Genomic DNA, 25,433 nt, shown 5'->3' on the forward strand with positions numbered 1-25,433 from the left:
ATCAGTGTGAAGGCTTGACGCCTAAACATGTTCGTGTCTGCCCGTGGGGACCTTCTGGTATTAAAAGCACCAGAAGGACTTGGGAATGCTGGCATAATTCAAGTTTCCGTGGTAACAAGGCAATAGTTTGGCAATAGTTTGGCTAGTTGAAACAGAGAGGGAGCTGGCGGAGGTAATGCAGAGAGAATGTATAGAGGAGAAGAAAAAGAAAGGAGAAGCTTTGCAGATAATGGAAGGAGTCAACTGGGAGATGGAGAAGGAATCTGCGGAGGAGTGGAAGAGGAGAAAGGGTCAGCTTGTGTGGGCAGGAGGGAGAGGAGACAGGGAGCGCCGTAGCTAGACGTGGGGTCAGAGTGAGTGGGAGAAATCACAGTGGAGGAGGGAGAGAGGGACAGAGATAGAGTAATCTGAGCTAAAATACCTATGGTTGTAATGGACTGAGTAAAGTCATACTGTGTACTTTCATTTTAGTAGTCATTTTGGCGACACCTCTCATAGCCCAGTGTTTGTCTATACGGAAGTATTGCCTGAGGATATTTTGGAACATAAAAACACGTCAGAATTTGTATTATTAACGTTAAAATACATACATAAATAAATGTCTGGTACATTTCACAGTAGGTACACAGTGAGGAGTTGTAATTTATGTGGAATGGTTATTGCTACAAATTGATAAATTAACTCTGAGGATTCTACAAAGGCAAGGGATAGTAGTATAGTATAGATAGTATAGTATTAACATACATAGAAATTGGTTAAAATCATGATGTATTCATTAAAATAAGTTCCTGATTGAAGCTTTAAATTGTTTATCAGTTGAAGCACGAGTCCAGAACCATTGTAATTGTCCGTCTATATAATTATACTGTACGTTACTCTGTCCACCAGAAGGTGCTGAAAACGCCAAAATGAAACAGACACTTGGCTCAACTACACAGTAAAATCAAGGTTGATCTGACACCCTCAGTGTTAAATTGATACTTAATGTTCATCGTGTTACTGAAAGGTCATGGCGAAATATTACCCTTCTTTCTTTTTTATATTTTATATATTTCAGACATGTCTACAGACTCCAAAAGGAAATGCATGTATTTAATTCAGTCTAAGCAGAGGCAGCAAAAAAACAAAACCGGAGATCAAAATGAATGACCAGAGGGTGGAAATGAAAATCAGAGGCATGGATCCCCCCCATCTACCACAGAAAATGTAACCCTGTGCTTGCCAGACAGATAATCAACATGTCTCCACGTACATGTTTGGCCTTTGGTATTTCTTGTCTTGTTGCTGTTGTCTCAGCCAGTATGTAGCAGCCGCCCCCCCCCCAAGCCTAAGGTTACAGGATCGTCCCGTATTGACTCAATTCTGGACACAATTAATATTGATAATGGGGTTTGTTTTTTTGTAACAGTAATGATTACCCTTGGGATTTACAAGCACATGAATCTAATAGTGAGAAAGCTAGCCATTCCATTGATGATTCTTTTTCTGTTAAGCCGTTTGAAGCCGTTTTAAGCTAATTGTGTGTAAATATTTTCTGCATATGAATGTAGACACAGGCAATGGATAAATAATCTGCATATCTGTGTCCATATTTCTGTGTGCGTTTGCACAGATAAAAGACAGAAAGAGTGTGTCATCGAGAGTATGGCAGAAGAAAGACACGGACAGGAAAAATAAATAGAAAGAATCGTGTCAGATTAGTCTGACACGATTCTTTGACACAAGGTTTGAGGGTAAATAGTCCCAAGTTTTGAACATGTCAAGTCCCCATCATACAATCTTCTCTACTGATCTATCTACAAGGTGACTGGGCCTGTATGCCTTATATAAGCATTCTACCCATGTCACCTGCTAAGTGCATACTATTAGACAGATATGTCTCAACTCCCGAAAGCTAGACAGACGTCCACACCTTCATGCATAGTGAGGATGAGCATGAGCGAGTGGTGTGTGGCTGTGTGTCCACAAATGACCTGACAGACATACTGTAGGCCTATGTCATTGTGTTTTTTCATATACAGTACTACTAGACAGACAGACAGACAGACAGACAGACGGGTCACCCAACTGACGGTCTAAGAACAGGGGGTGTTGTTTGTTTCCCTGGTTAAATGTGGACCTGTAAAGCCATTTGATATGGTAACAGCTAAACAACAAAAACAAAACAAAAAGAGTTCAGTTCAGTGTGTGTGTGTGTGTGTGTGTGTGTGTGTGTGTGTGTGTGTGTGTGTGTGTGTGTGTGTTTGTGTGTGTGTGTGTGTGTGTGTGTGTGTGTGTGTGTGTGTGTGTGAGAGAGAGCATGTATGAGTGTGTGGGTGTTTGTGTAGACAGACACAAAGCAGTAGGGAGTGACCTGCGTTTCCAGTCACATAGCAAACAGCATTAATAAAACCCTTGCTCATTACTCATAGCTCCGTATAATGAGTTGAAATACGATTGTGTGTGTGTGTGTGTGTGTGTGTGTGTGTGTGTGTGTGTGTGTGTGTGTGTGTGTGTGTGTGTGTGTGTGTGTGTGTGTGTGTGTGTGTGTGTGTACACTATGTGTGTTTGAGTGTGTTTGAGCTTGAATCCTGTTTGTTTTTTGTGTCCATGCACACTTGAGCCTGTCTGTTCTTCCAAAATGAGGCTAGGCATAATTAGATCCAGCCATACTAAGATGAATTATCTACAATGGAACTACATGGGGCTACATGGAGGGGAACGTTGCAGACGTCTCAAATGACAGAAACATATACGACTCGCTGTTGTTGTATCACTTCATCCTCATTATTTTCTCCTTCACTTCCTCCAACTTTCCCTTGTCAAATGTATCTTCAAATTGTTATACAGTGGGAAAGAGCTTTGTATCTGGAAAAAAAAAATCTATATATATATATAAAGTATATATACTTTTGTTGACCGGGGTCCCCCAAGGCTCTATACTTGGGCCACTCCTTTTTTCCTTCTACACAAAAGCTCACAATGTGTTGCTGCAACACAACGTGATGTGAGCTTGAAGATTGGCTATTTTTGACAAATGGGGAGGCTACGTTCAAGTGGTTGGAATATGTTTTAGTTTTTTTATTCAAGCTACAAATAACTATTTAATTAAAGTATAATTTTGTGTTTTAGATATATACACTTCTACACACTCAAAACGTTGCACAGGAGACCGGGTTCAAATCTGCGGTAGTTCCAGAGTGCAGCTTTAGGACTACTAGAGTAGTATGGCATGTGATTACCAGCTGTACTTCATCTCTACCACTGTTGGAAAGAGTCTACCAGTTACTCTACATTAAATTAAGCTTCACTACAATGAAGCTACAACCCCAGAGAAATGTATACAGCTAGCTGCAACATGAAAAATGTAGTTCACTACATCAAAGGCATTTTCTTCTTCAACACTGAACCAACTGCAGTGATCAACAGTGGTGGAAAAAGTACTCAAATTCTTTACTTAAGTAAAAGTACCAATACTGCAATATAAAAATACTCTGTTACAAGTAAAAGTCCAGAATTAAAGATGTACTTGAGTAACAGTGCAAAAGTATTGGCATCAAAATATACTTAAAGAGCTGGTGCCATGTGTTTGCACTTTTTCTGTTTTTCATGTGTCTATGAGGTTGATAGAACTTCATTAAGCCCCCCGGTGGTGGTTTTATGGTGTTTTATGTCTTCTCTGACTATTTGGAGTTTCTACCTGGAGGCTGAAACCTTGAGGGTCAAACGTGCCAATAGAGAAACAGCGCTTTAGTGACATAGTAAAAACATACCCTCCCCCTCATTATTATAACACAACAGGTGTGGGCATGAGGAGGAGGAGGGACAGTGGACAGGTGGGTGGTGCTAAGGTGGCGGAGGAGGTGCTAAGGTGAGAACCAGGTATACTTAATGAACTGAAGGCGTGTCCACATACATTTTTTTTTTTACAATTTCTGTACACTTTTTTGAAAAAAATCTTCCTCCTAGTATAACCATAATACCTGATGATTATGTTTTAGGGGGGGGGATCACTGAAAATCACGGCACCCCGTCTTTAAAGTACCAAAAGTAAAAGTACTAAAATATTTGAAAATAGCAGATCTACAAGCTCACAACGTGTCGCGATGCGAGCTTGTAGATCGGCTATTTTCAAATAGCCTAGGGCTGAAGTGGTTAATGTATGTTTCATAATAATAATTTATATCTGTAGCTAATAGTAAGTATCTTAAGTTTTCAAATAATTGTAGTGGAGTAACATCTCCTCCACTACATCTCAGTGCCTCTGAGATGTAGAGGAGCAGAAGTAAAAGTATTGGAAATTGGAAATACTCAAGTAAAGCACAAATAGCTAAACATTTTACTTAAGTACAGTACTTAAGTAAATGTACTTAGTTTACTTTCCACCACTGGTGATCAATAACATTGTCAGTCAAACACATATGTAGGCAAAGCATTCAGTTCAATGGTTTATTAAACCATGTTTAATTGGTGTTATTAAACACCAATGTGCCAACAATAACGCTCAGCCCTGGACAAACATTCATGACGCAGATTTTGTTGTAGAATGCAGACAAAAACAAATCACCAGTGCAGAGAGCAGGACCCACCCATCACGTAGATTTTGTTTCCCCTGAGGAAGGACGTGGCTCCGTATCTTGGTGTGGGCATGGAGGCGAGGGGTAGCCACTGGTCTTTCTCCGCCTCATAGACCCTCACCAAGGCCTGGGGTGTGGTGTCTCCTCCCATACCCCCCAACGCATACACCTTACCATCTGGAGAACACAAAGAAAGAAAGAAAGAAAGAAAGAGTGTGAGAAAAGCATTATAATTATATACACCAGAGAGAGAGTGATGCGATGCATCAAACTCTCTTTCATCCAGCGGCTTAGGGGTCTGGCTGTCATGTTTGAACCACTCCCATCTGTCTCCAGTCAAGCCTGCCATCTGCAATATTTATAAAGCACTGTAAACACACTCTTCTCCCTCAGGGGATGCTTCCACGTGACCCTGAATGACATTCCCAAGGACAGTATTAAAATATCCTATCCCCAGCTACTGCAGTGTCATTATAATATTACTGTCTGAGGGTGTTGAGAGACAGAGAGAGACACACAGAGAGAGAGAAAGAGAGAGGGGGGAGAGAGAGAGAGAGAGAGAGGGGGAGAGAGAGTGAGGGAGGGAAAGCGGGAGGGACGGAGGGTGGTTGAAAGAGATAAGTGGGGAAAATTGCTGAGTTGTGAAAAAAGATCAAGCCATGGAAACGTGGAGAGGCGGATGCTGCAACACTGCGGGATGCAGGAAAAAAGAGGGAGAGGTTTAGGAAGGAGTCGAAAGATGGTGTGAGTGCTAAAATTGAGGAGAGGAGAGGGATTAACATTCTATCACCACTTTGAAACTTGCGATAACTTTAATCTGAAAAAGAGCAAAAGGTAGAGAGAGAAAGATGGAGAGAAGAGGAGATGGTGGCAGGCACCAACAGCACAGCTCTACAGAGGTGTGATTGTAAGGGCGAGGAAGAGAGACAGCTTAAATCTATCACTTTGAAGCAGGGCAATCACCATGTGGTACAATACCTGTGACCAGGTCGATTTCCCTGCTCGACGTAAGAGAGAGTGTGACTCGGCAAGAATGCTTTCATGCCTTACTATGCAATCAGTCATTCCTATTCCTAGCAAACACTGCCCCAGATGATGTCACTCGACCACTTAAGTCCTATTTAAAACTTTGATGTATGGAGTTGAGCAGTGGAAATAGCAGATCTACAAGCTCAAAACAAAACGTATCACAATGCAAGACTTGTGAGCTTGTAGAGCTGCAATTTTTGAAAGCTTTTGGAATTATTTTTACATTTCGCCTACACTGACATGCCCACAATAGGGACTCCAGGATTAATGTGGTTAATTTGTTCCCCTGTTTTTCGTTGAGGCTGTGTTAATTTGTGAATTCCTGGTGTAGAGGTGTCAAGTGCCTGCATAGACATAGGGAGGAACACACTGTGGAATGGAGCGCTACGCTAGCATATAACATCCCAATCAAAGCTGATATTTATGCTTTTCTCTAATATTCTAAACTTTGTATATTTTACAAAGCCTGTCATGGTACCAGCTATGCTAACTTCCATCAGCCATCTCTGGGCATCTCTGCTTTCAACAAACCTTTGAGAATAAAATGCATTCAGACATTAAGGGAGACGGATGACACAAAAGGGCACCCACGCTGGCTTCCTTTCTCCTCCCAGACCGAATACAAGAGATTTAACTCATCAGTGCATCCACGGCAACGCTCCTTCCTACCTCAAGGAATTAGTCTCCCCACAACCCTCGCCTCGCAACCTCCGCTCTTCAAACACTGACCTCCTCAAAACCCCCAAGACCAACCTACGTACCATGGGCGACCGGGCCTTCTGCTCGGCCGCCCCCGAACTGTGGAACGCCCTCCCTGTGGAACGCTCTCCCTGTGGAACCCACCTGAGAGTACCACAGTCGGTTGACTCTTTTAAGAGAGGACTAAAGACCTACTGTACCTTTTTAACAAAGCATTGTTTTAGCTACACTCGTTTTACCCCTAGGCTTTATGCCTTATACATTTGAAATGTTTTGTTTCAGGTTCTTAGATATTTTATAGTGGTGTGATGATTCTTTTTTTTATTGTAGCACTTTGAGATTTACACAAATGTAAAGTACATTATAAATAAAATCCATTATTATTATTATTATAATAATGATTATTTTTATTATCTGTGTTTCTATTACTGAGCACTGTCCACTTTATGTCAAAGAGACTCAACTTTATAGTTGAATCTACTGTTGAGGCATACCCACATCATTCATGACCACGCCCTGACATGACAAATGTGTGTACATGTGTAAATACAAACACAATTACACACATACTTACACACTCAAAGCATCAGATCCTAACTCATCAATAAAACATAACAAAAATACTTAAACACGACAGATGTGATCAGTCATTTCTATCACCAGGCTGATAAATAAGCCACTGCTGTGTTCATGAACAGATACAGTAGCATTATGAATACACTCAAACACACAGCAACCGTGCAGCAGTGTTGCACACCAAAAACAGCCAATCGATGTTTGGAGCACAACACCATCGTGTGACGAGGTATAATTCAGGCTTAATCAGACAGCAGACCCCCCATCAGTTACAGTAAGATGTGACGTTATGCTGGTCACATTATGGTGTAGTACTGTGAGAACACTGTGCACCAGGTGCGTGGGAGAAATAGTTTAAGTAAATAATCAGTATCACTTGAGTGTTGTGCATGCATTCGTGCGCATGTGTGTGTGTATGTGTGTGTGTGTGTGTGTGTGTGTGTGTGTGTGTGTGTGTGTGTGTGTGTGTGTGTGTGTGTGTGTGTGTGTGTGTGAAATAAAAAAAAAAAAAACGTTGAATTTCTGTATATAGTATGTCATCAATTCGTTATATTTTTTCCTCTGTGTGTTAAGTATGCGCAGCAGTTGTATCTGCTTTGCCCGTATAATGTGACCTTCTTCTGATCAATGTTTGGATCTATCATGTATTGCGCTTTTTGTGCAGATCCAAATAAAATAATTCAAATTAATGTGTGTGTGTGTGTGTGTGTGTGTGTGTGTGTGTGTGTGTGTGTGTGTGTGTGTGTGTGTGTGTGTGTGTGTGTGTGTGTGTGTGTGTGTGTGTGTGTACGTACATACATGCATTCACCTCTAAATTAGTAGAGTACAGTAGGTGAATACAGTACATTGGAATTGTGTGCGTGCGTGCGTGCGTGCGTGCGTGCGTGCGTGCGTGCGTACAGTTGAATGTGTATGGTTCATGTGCTTACTTGTGAGTACTGTACAGTAACCTACTGTACATATCATTGGAATACAAAGTGTGCGTACATGGAAAAACATCTGAATACAAGTTTAAACCAACTTAAGGCAGTAGGCCAAACATCAGATATCTGTCTGTGACTAAACTGCATTTGGTCAAGCTTTTACATCTTTGTCAGTGCACAGTGCAGCGGAAGTGGAACTGCTCTAATTAAGTGGAACTTCTCTAATTAAGCTAATTGTGGCGTGATTTCTGCCCAGCTCCCCGGGAGACTCCATGGTAACTGCAATGTAACCCACGGATGATCATTATGGGGCGTCAATTTGGCAGGTTGCAGCTTGAGAAGTGAACTCACACTATCACATAGACTACTGAGATATACTAACTGAAAGCCAAGGGAGTATGAAAAGTTAAACACATTGAATTGGGAGGTTACTTGGAAAAGAAAAGTACTATCACTATTTTCGACATCATCTCTATAACATATTGTGCTGTCAGGTGGAAACTTTGTATGTCCAAAACCGCTACAGGAAATGAAAAAAATAACCTGTGTTCCAATGGATTCAATGTACTTATTATTTAGTCACAAGCTCTTGTTAATCGTTTCATTGGTTAACAATGTATAAAACACACAGACAGACTTAACCACTTTCAACCTGGCATCCCTATTTAGATATGTCATTAAAGGGAAAAATCTAATTAATTGAACAGAAACCTTGGCGTGCAATATATCCAGCTTTTACATCAATGCTTTTCAAGAAGCAACTTTGACTGATAAAAGTCAACTTTTCTTCTTCTTAACAGAGTGGTCCTTGTTTGACAACCGTTTTTTCTTAAGGTCTTTTGGAGCTAATATTGTTATATAATCTGACCAGTGACAGACCATTAAAGTAGTGCTACTATTTTTAAATACTTCTTCAACATGGACCCAAGTCTGGATTAGACACATTTAGAGACGGAGGACAGCTGTACCACAGGGAGAGACGACAGCAATGTTAAATACTAGAGCAGTGGTTCTGAAACCTAAAGGACCCCTGGAGGTGCCCAGACCACATAGAAGAAAGAGAGCAAACGAGGAGAGTGTAGGACATTGAGAAGCTCCTGAGAAAAGCAGCGTCAGTGAGTGAAATGTATTATTTATCACAAGGGAGAGAGCTGCAAATCCGGCGATAGAGTCAAAGTTTAACTCTCATTTATGCGGTGCACGACAAGACATATTGAGAGGAGATGAATGGGGACTTAACAGAGGATACGAGTAGAAGAGAGAAAGCTATGGGGGTGGGGGGGAGGGGTGCTTTAGAGCTAGGGTAGATTAGAAAGATAAATTGAAGGATAAATCACGGAGGTAAAGTCGGGATTTACAGGGCTTCTAAAGGGAAAATTCAGGAGCATCGTAGTGGAAACAGATACAAAAGAGAATTCTTTTCATTGGGCATCAAAGTGTTAGGGGTTTCAGCTAGCAAGTGTCTGTAAAGGTCAAGTCAATTTATTTATGAAGCACATTTAAAAACAACACATGTTGACAAAAGAAAGAATAAGATCGCGGATACAATCGTCTGAAATGACGGGTGGCTGGCCTCTCCCTTAGAGATAGGGAGAGAAGTTTGGTCATCCGCGAGGCAGAGGCACTTGCTCGTTGGGCAAATTACAGGCCACGTTCTACTAGCCCAAAGTTCAGGCCGACTTGCCTAAATCACCGGTATTGAATCGTTTTGCAATGCAAATAATCAATGTATGTATCAATGCTAAGTAATAGTGCATTGTATTTATCAATTTTAAGGAAAAAAAAGAAAAAGTGGGGTTTAATTACTTTTCCATTCCATATAGCTACACTTGGTCTATCGATAAAGGTGTGTATTCTCTGTGTTCATGTCAAGGTGTGGGTTTGTCCATATGTGTTCAATAACAATGTCCATGTATTTGCCAGAGAATCACTGTGTTTACTTATTTATATCTATAATAATAAATGTTTCCTGTAAAAAAACTGCACTATCCACACGTTTCACACTGATAACATTTCTTTGCTAAATAGTTACTGTATCAATTTTAAATCATTGAATCGTATCGTAACGCCATGACTGAACCAATATCGTCCATATATCTTATCGTCAACCATGTGATGCGCATCGTATCGCTGTTAAAATGTATTGTTACACCCCTAGTATTGAAAAAACATTTAAAAAGCCTCGGAGCAGCTCGTTTAGCTGGAGGAAGTGTTTGCTATCAATCATTTTATATCAGAAAGGCTATCAAGATGACTTCAACAGAAGGTATAGATGTGAATCTTCAGCATAAGAGTGGCAGGAAATGTTATGTTTATGGAAAATAGACCACATGGGGAGCATAAAGCACACATAAAAGAAACAAATCCGGGCCTAAATTAAAACGTCCTGGTACTCCACAGGGGGTAGGTGCTGCGGAAGGTTCCTAATCTCAACAGATAAAGTGCTATCTTTTAGGTGGGAAGCAAACCACTTTTAGGCAGTACTCTGAATGCCAACACACACTTGAAACGGTTGAGAAGAATATATAGTGTGATCAACCATGTCAATCATGGCACACATGTCCAGCAGAGTGCTAACAGTGTGCCATAAAACCTGACTGAGATACTTAGACAGCCAGACTAGTTGGAGTGCAAGGTGGCACGAGTCATGACTCTTAATAAAAAAAAAGAAAACGACAGACATAGAAATATACTGCACTGACTATAAAAACAGACATACAGACCAGCAGACAGTCGTGCATAATTCATAGACAGAAATGATAAAGCCAAAGCTAGAGCAACATGTTTTCAAAATGTGTCCCTCGCTGTAAATGTCCATCCTCAATGTGCAGTGATAGATGAGTTGCTATTTCCCACTGTGACATTTAAAGGGCACTGCACTCTCTCTGCACATTGAAGACACATCAATACCAAATCAGCACCGCCAGCCTGCTGCCAGTCACTCATCGTCCACTATGCATGGTTACTCATCCCTGATTTATATTTGGATGTGCATTGTGTCGCACACCGAAAATAGCCGATCTACAATATCTCATAACACGTTGCAGGCAGCGTGACACACTGTGAGCTTTTAGATCGACTATTTTCGGTGCGCGCATCTAAGTATAAATCAGACTTTAGACATTTCTTCTCTTCTCCTCTCCAGTGCATGTGTGTGTGTGTGTGTGTGTGTGTGTGTGTGTGTGTGTGTGTGTGTGTGTCTGTCTCCATTTCTCTCTATGTGAGCATACAGTAGATGGAGGCTAGTCTGAGTGTTTGACCAGCTGCTAAGGCTATTTCCCCAAGGATCCACGGACAGACTTTGGGTCAGTGGAGGGTCAAGGACGTGAGTGAGCGTGGGAAAAGTAGTGTGATGCACAGTGATATGACTACAGACAGAAGGTGGACACACACACACACACACACACACACACACACACACACACACACACACACACACACACACACACACACACACACACACACACACACACACACACACACACACACACACACACACACACACACACACACACTCATGTGCACATACATGCGCACGCACACACACATACACACACAAGAAATAATCAACAGCAATCACAATGGTGGGGCTGCTGTGCTGGTCAATCAATATTCACATCAAATCCTGCTTTTGATGACAGGCTTTCGAAAGAAAAGGATCTAAAAATATTTCCAAGTGGATTGATGCAACATGGAAGACTGTGGCTTCGTGATGGAATAGCCAATCATGCTCATGTCACATAAAAGTAATGGAATTGAAAATCAGAGGTTTTCAATAGCCCATAATGTCAGAATGGGACATAATTTGTCACCTTGAGTGACAGAGAAATGCTGAAAATTAAATGTCCATGAAGCTCGGTGGATTTCACTCACTTGAATCTCAGTGCCTTGAAATTAAGGGTACTGTACTGTAGATCCTCTCTTCTTTTATGTCATCCTGTTTGATCATCCCACATGTCACGTAATATTCTCATCTCAAAAGTGAAACTAGACTAGATGTCCTTGCAGACATGTTCTCTGGGGTTTAGTTATGTCTATTCATTAATGCTTCTAGTGGATTGTAATTAGCCTACTACATGCAGTCTGTTCTGTTGTGTTCTGTTTTATGTTTTATGTCCTAAACAGATTAGCCTCTGAGCTCTCAGCCATTTTCAAAGCGATTTGTCTCTCCCGCTGTATTGCCAGCCGCCTTTTTTATCTCAGTGTCCATCCTCCTGGTCTATTTGGGGTGCAGATCGGGTCTTGGGATTTATTTGAAGTGGGCTGGTCTGGTTACAGGACTAAATTAGCGCTGCTGTCGGATAATGGGTCGGATGCGGTTTTAAGCATTGCCGGTATGGGCGGATTTCCAAAACAGTTCACGTGCAGGACTTGGAGGTTCACAGAGAAATTTGGAGTCAAAAGTACACATTTGATTTTATATTCTAGTAGTGTGAAAGCATATGTAATTGTACATATAAAAACTTCTTACCACGCACATTTACGGTACTATCTCTATCTTACACACACATGGCCCATTCCAGAATTGCGGGTACATTTTGTACAAAATAAACCAATATGTATTTAAAAAAAGAAAAATCTATATTGAAAAAAGTTTTAATAATAATACTAATTATCGCATATTGAACTTTCACAAAAATCATGCTTGACGTAGTAGAAAAAATGTAAAATATTGACTAAATGACTCCACATACCCATTATGGCCTGTCTCCAGCTCCAGATTCATTCATTCATTCAACTTGAATTAACATGAAATAATCAAGACTATGTTTTTTGTGCTTACTCGATTAACACTTACAAAATAAATTGCATTTTATACCTGTGTATGTTATTTTGATAATCAAAATATATATTTTCTGGCTGTCTCCATGTTATGGTTAACACTGTTATATGTTTTTTTTGTTTTTTTATCCCACACAAAAAAAGAAGAATCCCCAAAGCACTAATTTATAAAGGGTGTGTCCAACACCCAGCGATGTCAATTTCTCTGGCTACAAACATTGGGAAAGCAGTGAGGTATGTTTCTTCTCCCATTATTTTCTACACAACGACGTTGACGATAAACCAACGCGTAGATTAACTGTTGTTATTGTGATCTTTCAGTGAATCTAAAATGTGATTAAATACGTATACAGTATGTACTCATCCCACAACCAACCTCAGTGATGATGTCACAAAAGTCTGAAAGCTTTCCCAAATTTGGGGAAATATGTCATATCTTAAATCTGAAGTTTAATGGGAAAAGAAACGTTCTATTCTTTAGTTTTCTTCTATACTCGAAAAGTACCCGCAAAATAACTACCCACAGGCATGCATGTGCGCACACGCACGCGCACGCGCACGCACACACACACACACACACACACACACACACACACACACACACAATGTCTCTTCACTAAATGACCTGTCCGTTTTATCGACCAGCAAGCAGGCTGAGAAGAAAGAGCTCACATTCGGCCATTTATTCCTTCCTGACCTTTGTGTTTCCTTCTTCCGCCTCTTTTCTTACTGTCACTCACCTTAGCGACATGCAACCTTTATTCTTGTCTTTACCTCTTCCCCCTCCGGATGAAATTTGACATTTAATAGTGTCTTTCTGGAGTTATGTGGAGTTATTCACATGGCGACATTAAATATACTGCCACCTAAAAGTAGTAAAATTCTCCATGCCACTAAAGCAGTGGCTTATTAGCATTTAGCATAGTATTAGCATTTAAAACACAATTAACACCAAAGCTGCGTTCGATTGACAATTGAGCACTGCAGGCTTGTAACAAAACATCAACTAAGCGTCGGTGCTTTGGTTACTGTATATTGCACTGTACATATTGGTGTACACTGGTGTTGGAGTTAATAGCACCAACAGAGGTTTGTGCTCCGTCTCGACAATGGGAGTTATTAACGAACGTTCAACTGAGAGACTGAGCATTCCCCCATTCCTCACCAATGTATGGACCTACTCACCTAATTTGGCTCTGCTTCAATCAGTCAAGATCATTGACTGTGCTCCTTTAAACTTAAACCATAGTTGACTGGATTGCCAAGAGCTCTATAATAGGCACCCTCTTGTTTTTCGCTCTACACTAAATAGCTTCATCAGGAGGGAGTGGGTGGGAACTAGTTGGTGTTGGCTGGTCCACACTCTCACATCGTAAATAGTTTAAAATAGCCTATTTACAAACACTCTGACTAGCTTGTCGATCTCCTATTTTTGCTGAATGTTAGTACCAGAATAGGGACGCTAGTGTGGTAGTGGTAGTAGTGGTTAAATGTACTTGTCTCACTTGTGCTTCTCTGTACAGGCCATCCGCCACTGCCCAGGTAGCAGACACCACCATCTATATTATCAAGATAAATGTAAAAGTAATTGCAAGCATGCAGCCAAAGCACATCTGGGAAAGCAAATCACAACTTCATGTTGAAGGTTTTGTCCAGCAGATCACATCACAAAAAGTGGCAAAGAATCATCTAAGTAATGTAAAGAAATATATGTGAAATGTAGCACAATGCAAGGAACTAAAATTTTCCAGTGAAATTTTCTTTTCAAACCTTAAAAAGTCATCAGATTTAATAACATTATGCCTGATTTAGAATCTTGTGGGGGAAGAAACAACAACACTAAATTGGACTCTCATAGCGACATCTTTTAAGCTTTTATTCTATACCGTCTTTGAGAAAATTACCTACTGATTTAAACATTTTCCTAATGAGTTTATGTCCTCAGTAGCTAATTTCAGGTCTTCGTCAATACAGCATGATGTTATTAAATATGTTTAATAAATTATGGTTCCATTTAGAGTGAAATACATGATTAATGCTCGGAATGCCTTAGGGTGTGGCTATATTGTGATTGACAACCAGTTTTGGGGTAACTAGCAACCAATACAGCACTGGATAGATTAAACTTTGATTACACACTCATACCTCGTGGTGATCGTGCTAGGAAAGTTCATTGTTAAATTGACTTCATTATCATAATGTCACTGATATATGCCGTGTACAGACCAGTAGACAGTAGTGCAGTTCTCTGCAATGAAGAGACTTCTGAGATTTCCAATGGCTCGAGGCATTGTCTTGCTTAATGAAGAGTCTTCATAAAGCACGACAATGCCTCGAGTCATTGGAAATTGCTACTAATGTACGTATCGGTTCAACTCCAATCACTGTTGATTATTTGCAACATTATATTTGTTTTCCATTTAATATCAATTATATTTTGTTGCCATAATTTATGTATTTCATAAAAAAAATGTCTGTTTAATCACACAACGTTAGACTGGCACTGTGCCCTTGAGCAGGATGGTAAGCCATGCTTAATGGGATACTCAACTGAAGAGAGGATGAAAAGGAAAAGCTTGAGACGTGCGTGCGTGCGTGCGTGTGCGCGTGTGCGTGTGTGTGCGTGTGTGTGTGTGTGTGTGTAGTTGAGGAATGCAGACGGGAGGCTGTGCTATTGTGTGTTGGCTTGTCCTTATTTGTCAAATAATAGGTAGTGAACACGAAACTGACACACATGCACACACACAAACACACACACACACCACCAATTTTTGCGGTTCTCTATTCCATGCTAAGTGCCTAACATAACAGTGGTGTGTTCTGGTGTGTGAGCTACTGTAAGCTGGCTGATTACATGCCCACAACACAAGCCATGACAGCAGTCTTTGCTTGGAGCAAACCGTACGACCACTCAGACAAAGCAGCATCATTAAACCAGCGTTCTCTGGGTGTTGACTTGACGCTGACACAAACAGAACCAGACAGCGCTGGGACCCAGGCAGTCTCCTCTCACTGCAGAACAAACAGGGCCTCGCTTTAGAAATGAGCCACAAGGTGCAACTCCGACAAGAAACTGCTATTAAAGGTCTTTTCCCATGGGGAACAACACTACTACAACACTACCTTGGATCCATGGGCTCGCACTGCACTCCTCATGTGAATAGATTTTTCTAATATGTGTCACTTAGAAAAAGTTACACAATTCAACTTTGGCAGCGGGCAGGTGTGTGCGTGAGAACAGCATGGACGCAACAGTTTCACAGGGATTGCGCCCACTTGATGCTCTGCCTGTCTCTCATTAAAAATTATCTACTGGGGACATCAGTCGCTCCCCATGTGAAGAGACCATTACACTGCATGAGTAGTTGCCAGACCCTGGAGGGGCTGGCCTGTTATAGAGCATCGCAGTTGCACAGAATCCGGGTGCCGGAAGTAAATACTCAATGCATTTTTCCCATTGACTTTTCCAAAAATATTTATATCAATGAATTTAAGCCTAGAATCAAGCCATCCAGGATGCTGGTGAATCATGACCATAAAACCTTTTTTTCTGTGATTTTTTAAAAATTTATATTTAATGATATGATATACTATGTTTAATAAATACCCTTTGTTTTGCCGTTTTCAAAAAAGTTTTTTCATAGAATCAAACGTTTTATGGTCATGATTCACCAGCATCCTGGATAGCTTGATTCTTGGCTTAAATTAATTTATATAAATATTTTCGGAAAAGTCAATGGGAAAAATGCATTGAGTATTTACTTCCGGCAACTGGAAGTGGGCGGGAACTGCGACGCTCTATAGGGCATCGCAGTTCCCGCCCACTTCCTGGTGCCACTGCAAAATACTCAATGCATTTTTCCCATTGACTTTTCCAAAAATATTTATATCAATTCATTTACAGTAAGCCTATCAGTCTAGCTATCCAGTCTCCCAGTGAATCATGACCATAAAACGTTTGATTCTGTGAAAAAACTTTTTTGGAAACGGCAAAACAAAGGGTTATTAAATATAGTATATCATATAATTAAATATAAAATAAAATAAAATCACAGAAAAAAACGTTTAATGGGATTCACTGGGAGCCTGGATAGCTTGATTCTAGGCTTAAATGAATTGATATAAATATTTTTGGAAAAGTCAATGGGAAAAATGCATCGAGTATTTTGCAGTGGAACCCGGAAGTGGCCGCAACTGCGATGCCCTATAGTGAATGTGGCTAGTGGCTACTGACTGACTGGCTGACTCCACATTGTTGAAACCACTGTTGCAAACAGCAGAAACTCCCATTGACTTTTGCTATTCTGCTATTCCTCTGATTATATAACTAATATGTTATGGTACTTGAAAGCTCGCCTACTTACCTGGTGCGATTGATATGGGGTGCGTTAGGAATGGGTATAGACAGCCAATATTGTACAGTCAGTGTGCATGCACATTTAGTAGGTAATAGACAGTTCACAATAGTGCTTAGAAATTAACATGAATTAAGAGATTTTTGATTCACATAAATGTTCCTGATGCCACAACCACCTCCAGCGAGGAAGCAGTTCTGAGAAAAGACTTAGAGGAAATGAGGGTATAATATGGTTTTGTAACTTTTGTAACCACCTTGTGCACTGGGGTGCAGGTCAGGCTGGATAAATCAACTGAATCTGAAAGAATGCCACCGTAGACACTTGCTCCGATGCATAGTTTATGGCCTCCTTGGTCATGACGATGGCAGCTTGCTGCTGAAATGTTGGTCTTAATTTTATAATAAATAACCTTTGTATCACTTTTGCTAGAGTGTGCAGCAGAATTCTTTCTTTCTCATACTGTACATCGCTTTGTGACAGCTGGAAGAGATAGATCCCATCTGACCATGAAGTGCATGTTCAACACTTGCTCTGTGAACAAACACAAGTTCTGTCACACTGTAAAATATATAATGTTTATAGTGTGATAGAGTTTATAGAGTGTTTGTGCACAGAACAAGTTGCATTATATATTATAATGTAACTTAAAGAGCAATACATCTCAATTGACTGACACAATATCCAAGGTCTGCATGGCTGACTAGGTTTTGCCTTGTAGTTTTGATGTGACAAAATATTCTGTAGCATTGATACATTATACTTTAAAGCGACCACTGTACCCTTGAATATAGTACAATTGAAATTACAGTCTCCAGTTATGGGCCACTCAAAATACTGAAAGACCAAGAAATGGTTGGCAAAATGGCTGGCAGCGCCCAGACAGCTGCCAGAATCCATTATACCATCACTGAAAAAGAGCACCTTGAAAACTGGGTGTATGTACAGTATGAGATGCAAGCAAATATCTAGTAAGACTCGTTCTTTTGAAATTATGTCTCAACATTCCACTTTGAAAAAATAAAAAGGTGTGTGTGTGTGTGTGTGTGTGTGTGTGTGTGTGTGTGTGTGTGTGTGTGTGTGTGTGTGTGTGTGTGTGTGTGTGTGTGTGTGTGTCCTTGTGCTGGGTGTTGTGCGTTGTGTTGCCAGTGGTGGGGGTGGCATTAATGTGCGGTTTGATGGGATCGTTAGGTATTATTCAGCAGAGGATTAGAGCCTAGGTAACGCGACAACTGGCCTGGTGCCGGAGCGGAACCAGCATATTCACACTTCGGGAGCTCACACTCTCTCTCTCACGCACACACACACATTGCACAAACACAGTCACACACTTACACCCTCAAACAAATGCAGCAACATATGCAAAGCACACACTATTACATTACATTGCACGCAGACATGCGTCGTATCTTTTGCATATATATGTGCACGCAAATGCACATGCACGCACGCGCACACACACACACAGTATAGAAATGAACAAGATTGCAAAATTGTGCAGTGCACATACAGTACTTCAGTGCATAAACAAACACGACTTGCCGAAAGCACACACGATGCTGAACAAAGTTGTCATGCATAGACAGACACAAAGTAGATGCAAACAAACACTTTGTCTTTCGGACTTAAAGGACGGTTCAGAAACCTGCCTACCAGTGACATCATCAATGGGGAATCCAACCTAATAGAAACTGCAGGATTTCTGTTCCTGGAAATTTAGTATGTATAACGGAAGCCATTGTTCTCGCGTTAATACAAATCAAAATAAATAATGTCCACAGCCCACCTCTGAGACCATTTCATCATGAGCATTAGAGAGGACCAATTATACGAAGATAGGTTGAAAATGGGGGAAGTAGTCCTTTAACCACTGTTATTGCCACACAAACATTTTTACATTTCAATGCTTTTATCAGTAAGAGTGACAAAAAATCTCTTGAATCTTGATCCCTGAGACGAATTACTTCTCTTCATTGACCCAGCAGTGAGGTGCTCAGAGTGAGAACACGGGAGAGCAGTTGGGGGTTAAGTGCTTTGCTCAGTGACACTTTTCCAGGGGACACGAAGCCTGGAGGATCGAACCGGGGACCTTCCGATTCCCAGACGGCAGCACTGCCTCTTGAGCTACTGCCGCCCTAAACTAATCCCTCCCCATCCCCTAATTATAGGCCAACACACCTGCAATATGGTGCAATGTGGGTACAAATGTGTGTGCGTGCGTGTGTAAAGTCACGTGATTATGGGTACGCTGCATCTGTATACACATACAGTGTATACACATACAGTACACCTGCAGTACACAACATGCCAGCTCTCACACACACACACACACACACACACACACACACACACACACACACACACACACACACACACACACACACACACACACACACACACACACACACACACACACACACACACACACACAGATACAAGAACACACTAACCATGTCAAGACGCTGTTTCAGGAAGATGTAATGATGTACGATGTAAAAAGTGAACAACAAATGATTCTCCATTAGGATGTTATGTTTTCACATCCATTACTGGGGGAGACTGTGTTGTTAACATTTCATTGGCTGCTATATAACTTTATTTGCTTGGGGGATGGGGGGTCTGAGTCTGACTCATTTTGTCAGAATCAGGAGCCATGTGAAGAGATGGATGTGAGAGTATAAAATATATCACCTTTTAAACAAAACCAGATTCAACACGTCCAGAGGTCTTAAAAGCCTCAGTGGGGAAAACGTTTCTTCGGGAAAAAACAAAGTTTGATGGTTTCATTGCCTTCACTGAGACCGGCCATAATGTCACGACTCTACTGTCTGACAGGACGTCTCTGTCTGACCAGGTGGATGAATTGAGGAAACAATCTATGAATAACATTAACAACATACAGGCAAATAACTCACAAATACATTGAAAACATGTTATTTTCAATTGTAAATACAAATTTGAATATTATATTTTATCTTGGTATTCGGGCTCTGCTATATAATTACTCCCTGCTCAGCACATTAGAAGACAACCACATATAAACCTCTCGAGTGTATCTGACTTAACTAGCTTGCAGGATATGTATCATGAGCCCTAGCATTTATTTTCTGGGCATGTCATAATAAAAAAAAGTAATTATGAACATCCGGCAAAAATAGGCTGAATGTTCGCAAAGCAACGCGTTATGAGCTTGAATTAGGGCAGCACGATTATGGCCAAAATGATTATCACGATTATTTTTGATCAATATTGAGATCACGATTATTCACTGAACTTAGTGACAATTCTTTGGGTTATTGTTGTTGACGCAAGCATATCACTGCTTTCACATTCATGTTGTGCTACTGTAGAGCCCTGCTAATGGTTTGAATCAAAATAAAACATGTCCTCCATAATAAATACCAAAACGTAATAATAAACTAAATCAACAGAGCACTGCTTTCACTTTTACATATTCCTGGTAATAAACACATCTTGGCAGACTTAAATGCTGTTTGTATTCACTCCAGTGCATCTCCTATGAGAAAAATATAAAGTATTTCACTCAATTCATTGTACCTGCATATGGATGTGAATAAAACTGCTGAATGTTGACGTACATTTTAACTGATACTTTGTCGTACGACAATCTACAAGCACACAATGGGTCACACATTTTAAATATCCATAATCGGACTATGTAAATTTAACTGTGGGAAGCCGAAATCGTGATTAAAAATGTGATTAATTGTGCAGCCCTAGCTTGAATATCTGCTATTTGACATATAAGAAAGTATGTACGTAGGGTTAAAGTGGTTATGGTACTGTAGATAAATGAATCAGTTCTTTCTACCTATAGTATGCGTGTGAATCGGCAGATGTTCATTTAGATTTTACCTAATGGCGTCACCGGAATTCTGACGAAACTTTGTGCTATCCTTTGTGCTATTAAACCAAAACAGAAACCTAGACTGACAGTGTGTATATCAATAAGTAGGCAAATCCTGTCACAGGTGTTTGACTGAATTGGGCCCAAAGGCTCAGCAGCAGATTTCAGAACTCTAGTCTAGACCGTTCATCAATAGGCTTCTATTCAGCCTACAACCTCTCAAACTATAATTAATTACATATTTATATGCACTCAGTGGTTCAGCAACCGCATTCCATTATCAAATGACAGACTGCATAATTTGTTAAATAATTACACAAGGAGCTCTGTTATGCCAACCATACTCTACTAACTGTTGTCCAAAGATGCTGTTGAAACAATGTGTTGGTAAAGTGCTAGAGGGAATAAAAAGAGGATCTGTTGGGAACTTTGGTTTAATGGTGGACAGTAGTTAATCGTTTGGATTAAGAACTGGATCAGCGCTAAACAGTAGTTATTGTTTCAATGAGCTCTTTGGCAGACTGTTTTAGTATAGGCTTGAAATGACGGATGGATTACATTTATGTGTTTCGCATGAAAAGGCATTCATAGCATCACTTAGAAAGATGAAGACAAAGCCACACATTTGCATTTATATGTGCGAGGGTCGATTCACTGGATGTGTGTCCGCGACGGACGATGAGCAATGGCTTAAGGCAGCAGCAGCCCATGACGCATCTATTGTTCTGGGGGGAGGGGGTTGATTTCTTTCTTTTTCATTCGGCACACCTAGCATATCCTCGCGGCCCAAAAAAGGTCTGATTGCCGGGGTTGGGAAACACTGCTTTAGATAGTTAGACATGTATGGAGGGTTTTACAGATCCCCCTACAATTACACTATATAAAGACAGGTTAACAGTAGAACAAATTGATAAATATAAAGGTGAAAGATGAGGGCTAGATGCTTAGAGGTAAAAAACATTCAGGGCTGCTTCATTGACTCAACCATGTTGTCTTGATGACACCTGCCTGCAGCCTACCTGCCTACATCATTGGTAGACAGATTTGATCATTTAAAACAAGATTTCAAACTTTGTGTTTGTATTAATGCCAGAACAATGGATTCTATTTCGGCATGCTAACTTTCCAGGAAGAGAAAGGCTGTGGTTTCTATATTAGCTTGGAATCCCTATTGATGATGTCATTGGTAGGCAGGTTTTCTGAACTGTCAATCGCCCACCAATGAGACACAGTGAGTAGACAGAATGGTGCCATTTTATAATGAGTATTAGTAAGGACCATTTATATGAAGATAGGGTTGAAAATGTAGTTTCTTGTCTGTATTGACCTTGACATAACATGTTCAGCTTTCCCGTCAGTGAGAAGTGGAATAATAATAATAATGTATACTAGTACTCAGTATAGTTTTGTCCTTATCTGGCAATTCTCCATTTCTAATTATTGTGAAGCAATACATATTGCGGGTGCATACATACTGTATATCCGATTGCGGTAATCGGTTCCATAGTTGCGGCAAGTTGAAAATTGCATGTTTTGCCAAAAATAAAATAATAAAACACAGGAGATACAGAATATTTCCTTCCCTTCTTTAACCAGGAAGTGAATGGAGCAATAAATCTTTGGATCACGTTATCTCCTGGTTCTCTGTGAGAAAAAAAGAAAGAAAAAAAAAACGAATGGCAAGCTGCGCCACCGACGAGAAATCTCGTCGGTGGCGGCGGCAAAGAGTTAACAGAGAGGGGTCAATGAACAAAATCTTCCCAGATGCTAGTATATTAAAGCTGATCTTCACTCTTGTGTTTAATGAGAACACACAGCTTACAATCATTGTAATCACAGCAGCGGAACCTTGCTGCATACCAAATAGACGTAAGGTAACCAGATCGCATGCTACCAGCACAATAACAACAACACGATTGACCTGATACGTTCCAAATTCTGGGAACATCTGGTTTTGTGGCAATTGCCCTGGGAAAGTAACCGGGAAACAGGCGTGATAACCATGATTCTCTTCCACCATTCACTTCCTTGTTATTCGAGTTGGAAAAAACGCCTGGCATGGCGCAGCACAAATTGTCCTATTTGAATAGACTATCATCTTACATAAACACAATTGACAAAGGGAATAGACACTCTCACTTCTGCTGATTAAAGGAAAATTGAGAATTAGGAGAGAGGGAGACCTCTGAATGTTGTGCCGGCCCGACTCATTACAGGCACGCTCTACCAAACGAATTTAGCATAGCGGGTGGTCTTAGAATCCGCTATTCGCTTTAGCAATTTTAGGGAAAGTACAACAACACGCCCACGCGGGCACACTTCCAGGCGCAAATAACGGAGTCGGCATAATGTATAGCGGGTAGTGCTGCCGTAAGATACCGTTTAGGGACATCGTCAGCTGCCTTGTGCGTAATTGACGGGTAGCGGGTAGTGCTAAGGGGTAAGGCGGCATGGAAAATAGGGCCGCAAGTCTGTTTGACAGGTACAGTAGGAGGAGAACTAGTTTTGCGTAGCCCGATAGTCAGATCTCTGCCTGCATTTGTATGTCTGGTGACATCTAGTTGTATGTCTGGTGACATCTAAGTTCAATGTAGGGGCAAAAACTGGGTGATAACATTTCTGAGATTTAATAAATAACTGTATTGCAGAACCAATTCAAAGTCTTTAGTGTGGTCCTGCATATTGGGACGGTGATTAGATTGGTTTCCTAAGCAGTAGGGATAGGTTTGCCTATGGCTGTTCTAACCACTATATTGAGTTAAGATGTCACCAACCATATCTAGTGTAGGCAGAGATCTCTGAACCAACTAAGAGCATTAGCATAAATACCAGCCAATTTACTAAGCCTGTCAATTAGGATGCACAACCAGTGGAATAAAAGGCAGCACTCAAATGAAGAAACGCCAGAATGAAATATTCACCTTCATCAGCACACATTAGAATATCGTTAATCACTCTTAACAACACAGAAAATAGGTCTTTAATTATTTAACTCAGTTGGATCTTTAGCTATTGACTTGTTTTTTAAAGAGGCAGGACAATTCTTAAAATAGTCCAGCACACAGCTGGAAGCGAAGGACTGGTTTACCAGGAAGTAAATGTGGAGGAAGGCCCATAGAGTCCTATAGACGAATCCACAGAGCGGCAATCATAACTGCGGTGTCAAGCGGCTGCCGCTCCGCACCACGACAACGCAGCTACAGGCAGCGCTCTGAGAGATTCGTCAATAGGAAGGCAACACTGTTCATTAGTCTCTCTCTCTCTCTCTCTCTCTCTCTCTCTCTCTCTCTGTCTCTGATAGACAACTCTGCTAACCGAGCTGGCATTTCACCAGACACGTGCACAACTGCACATCCAAAGAAAGCTAAATATAGGCTGCCATCAGTAGTGAAGCTGGTAGGTTGGCTGCTGCACATGTAAATTGGAAAGCAACCAAAGTACACCTGTACAATATATTGCACTCTGCACACACACAGTCTGCCGCTGTCTGTATAAGAATCAGGAACATCACTGTGTAAGCGTGTAATGTATAATAGTAGTAATCATATATCTATCTATCTATCTATCTATCTATCTATCGTTGTTGTCGGGCAGAAACCTTTTATCTCCATTTTTTTGCCGTAATGCTTCATTTTTACGTAATGCCGTAATTCGTCATAGTACCGTGTCACACAAAAGTAGCAAAAATACGTTTTGAGCTTGTAGATTGGCTATTTTGATCCTTTTGTTGAATCCTCAAAATAACAGTTTTGGACGTACAGTATGAGGTTTCCACCTGACAGCAACGCTATCTATATGTCTATCGTATTTAGGCCTAGTTCTGTCTCTCTCTGGATATTTACTTATCTCCAGAGACAAGTTCCAACCTGAAGCCTCACTTCAATGTAATATTTCACATGCCTCTGGATCTTAGAGTGGTAGATGTGCCATTTCCCCTTAACTAACGTTTTTCCTTCTACTCCCCTCTTTTAGATGTGACTTCATTCGTTAAGACGGCAGGGGCGCCTGAGGGTTAATTAAGCTCTGAGAGTGTACTAAGATTACGTTTCAAATGGATAAATGAACACTGAGGATTGTGAGAAGAGGTGTGAGATCAAATGAGATACAGTATGGTGACAACCAGAGCTAGACAAGAACAAAGAAATGTGCAAAGCACTCCTGCGCCACGCACACTACTGTATATACGTTGGCCTACATATACTACTACTGTATGCCTGCAACGCCGGAGGCCCGATTCATTTTTAATGCAAATCAGAGGTAATTGCGCTAAACATGCAAACCCCATGCTGAGTTTGCTGACATTTATTTATGTGTGTGGTAAACTGCAATGGTAAACACTTACATGTGGAACGCTCAAACTATGCTGTTATCAGTCAATAACAGTGCACCAGGTTTCCCGTGTCTATGCTGTGTCTGCCCTTAAAATGCATATTCATGTACTGTACAAAGCGCGTCTTGCTTTATTATGCATTGTGTTTTTCTGTGAAAACATGCAACTTATGCAGAAGAACAAACAGAAGAGGGTCTATGGGGAGTTAAAGTTTGTTGCTTTAAATTCACACACGTTCCCCCAGCACTCGCCAGCTCTCCTACTCAGTATGAGACTGGCTCATTAATGCACATGAGATACAGTTGCATAAGGAAT

General features: G+C 40.8%; 1 protein-coding gene across 1 annotated transcript in view; it reads right to left on the reverse strand.

The window, feature by feature from the left end:
• Positions 1 to 25,433, reverse strand: part of klhdc8b (kelch domain containing 8B) — a 154,478-nt gene that overhangs the window by 57,644 nt on the left and 71,401 nt on the right. Inside the window, exon 3 of the mRNA XM_084069809.1 lies at positions 4,569 to 4,733. Within this exon, the coding sequence (XP_083925935.1) occupies positions 4,569 to 4,733 (165 nt within the window). The remainder of the gene's footprint in view (positions 1 to 4,568; positions 4,734 to 25,433) is intronic.

The sequence above is a fragment of the Gymnoscopelus microlampas genome (assembly GCF_963454915.1).
Source record: "Gymnoscopelus microlampas genome assembly, chromosome: 10".
NCBI classification, from domain to species: domain Eukaryota; kingdom Metazoa; phylum Chordata; class Actinopteri; order Myctophiformes; family Myctophidae; genus Gymnoscopelus; species Gymnoscopelus microlampas.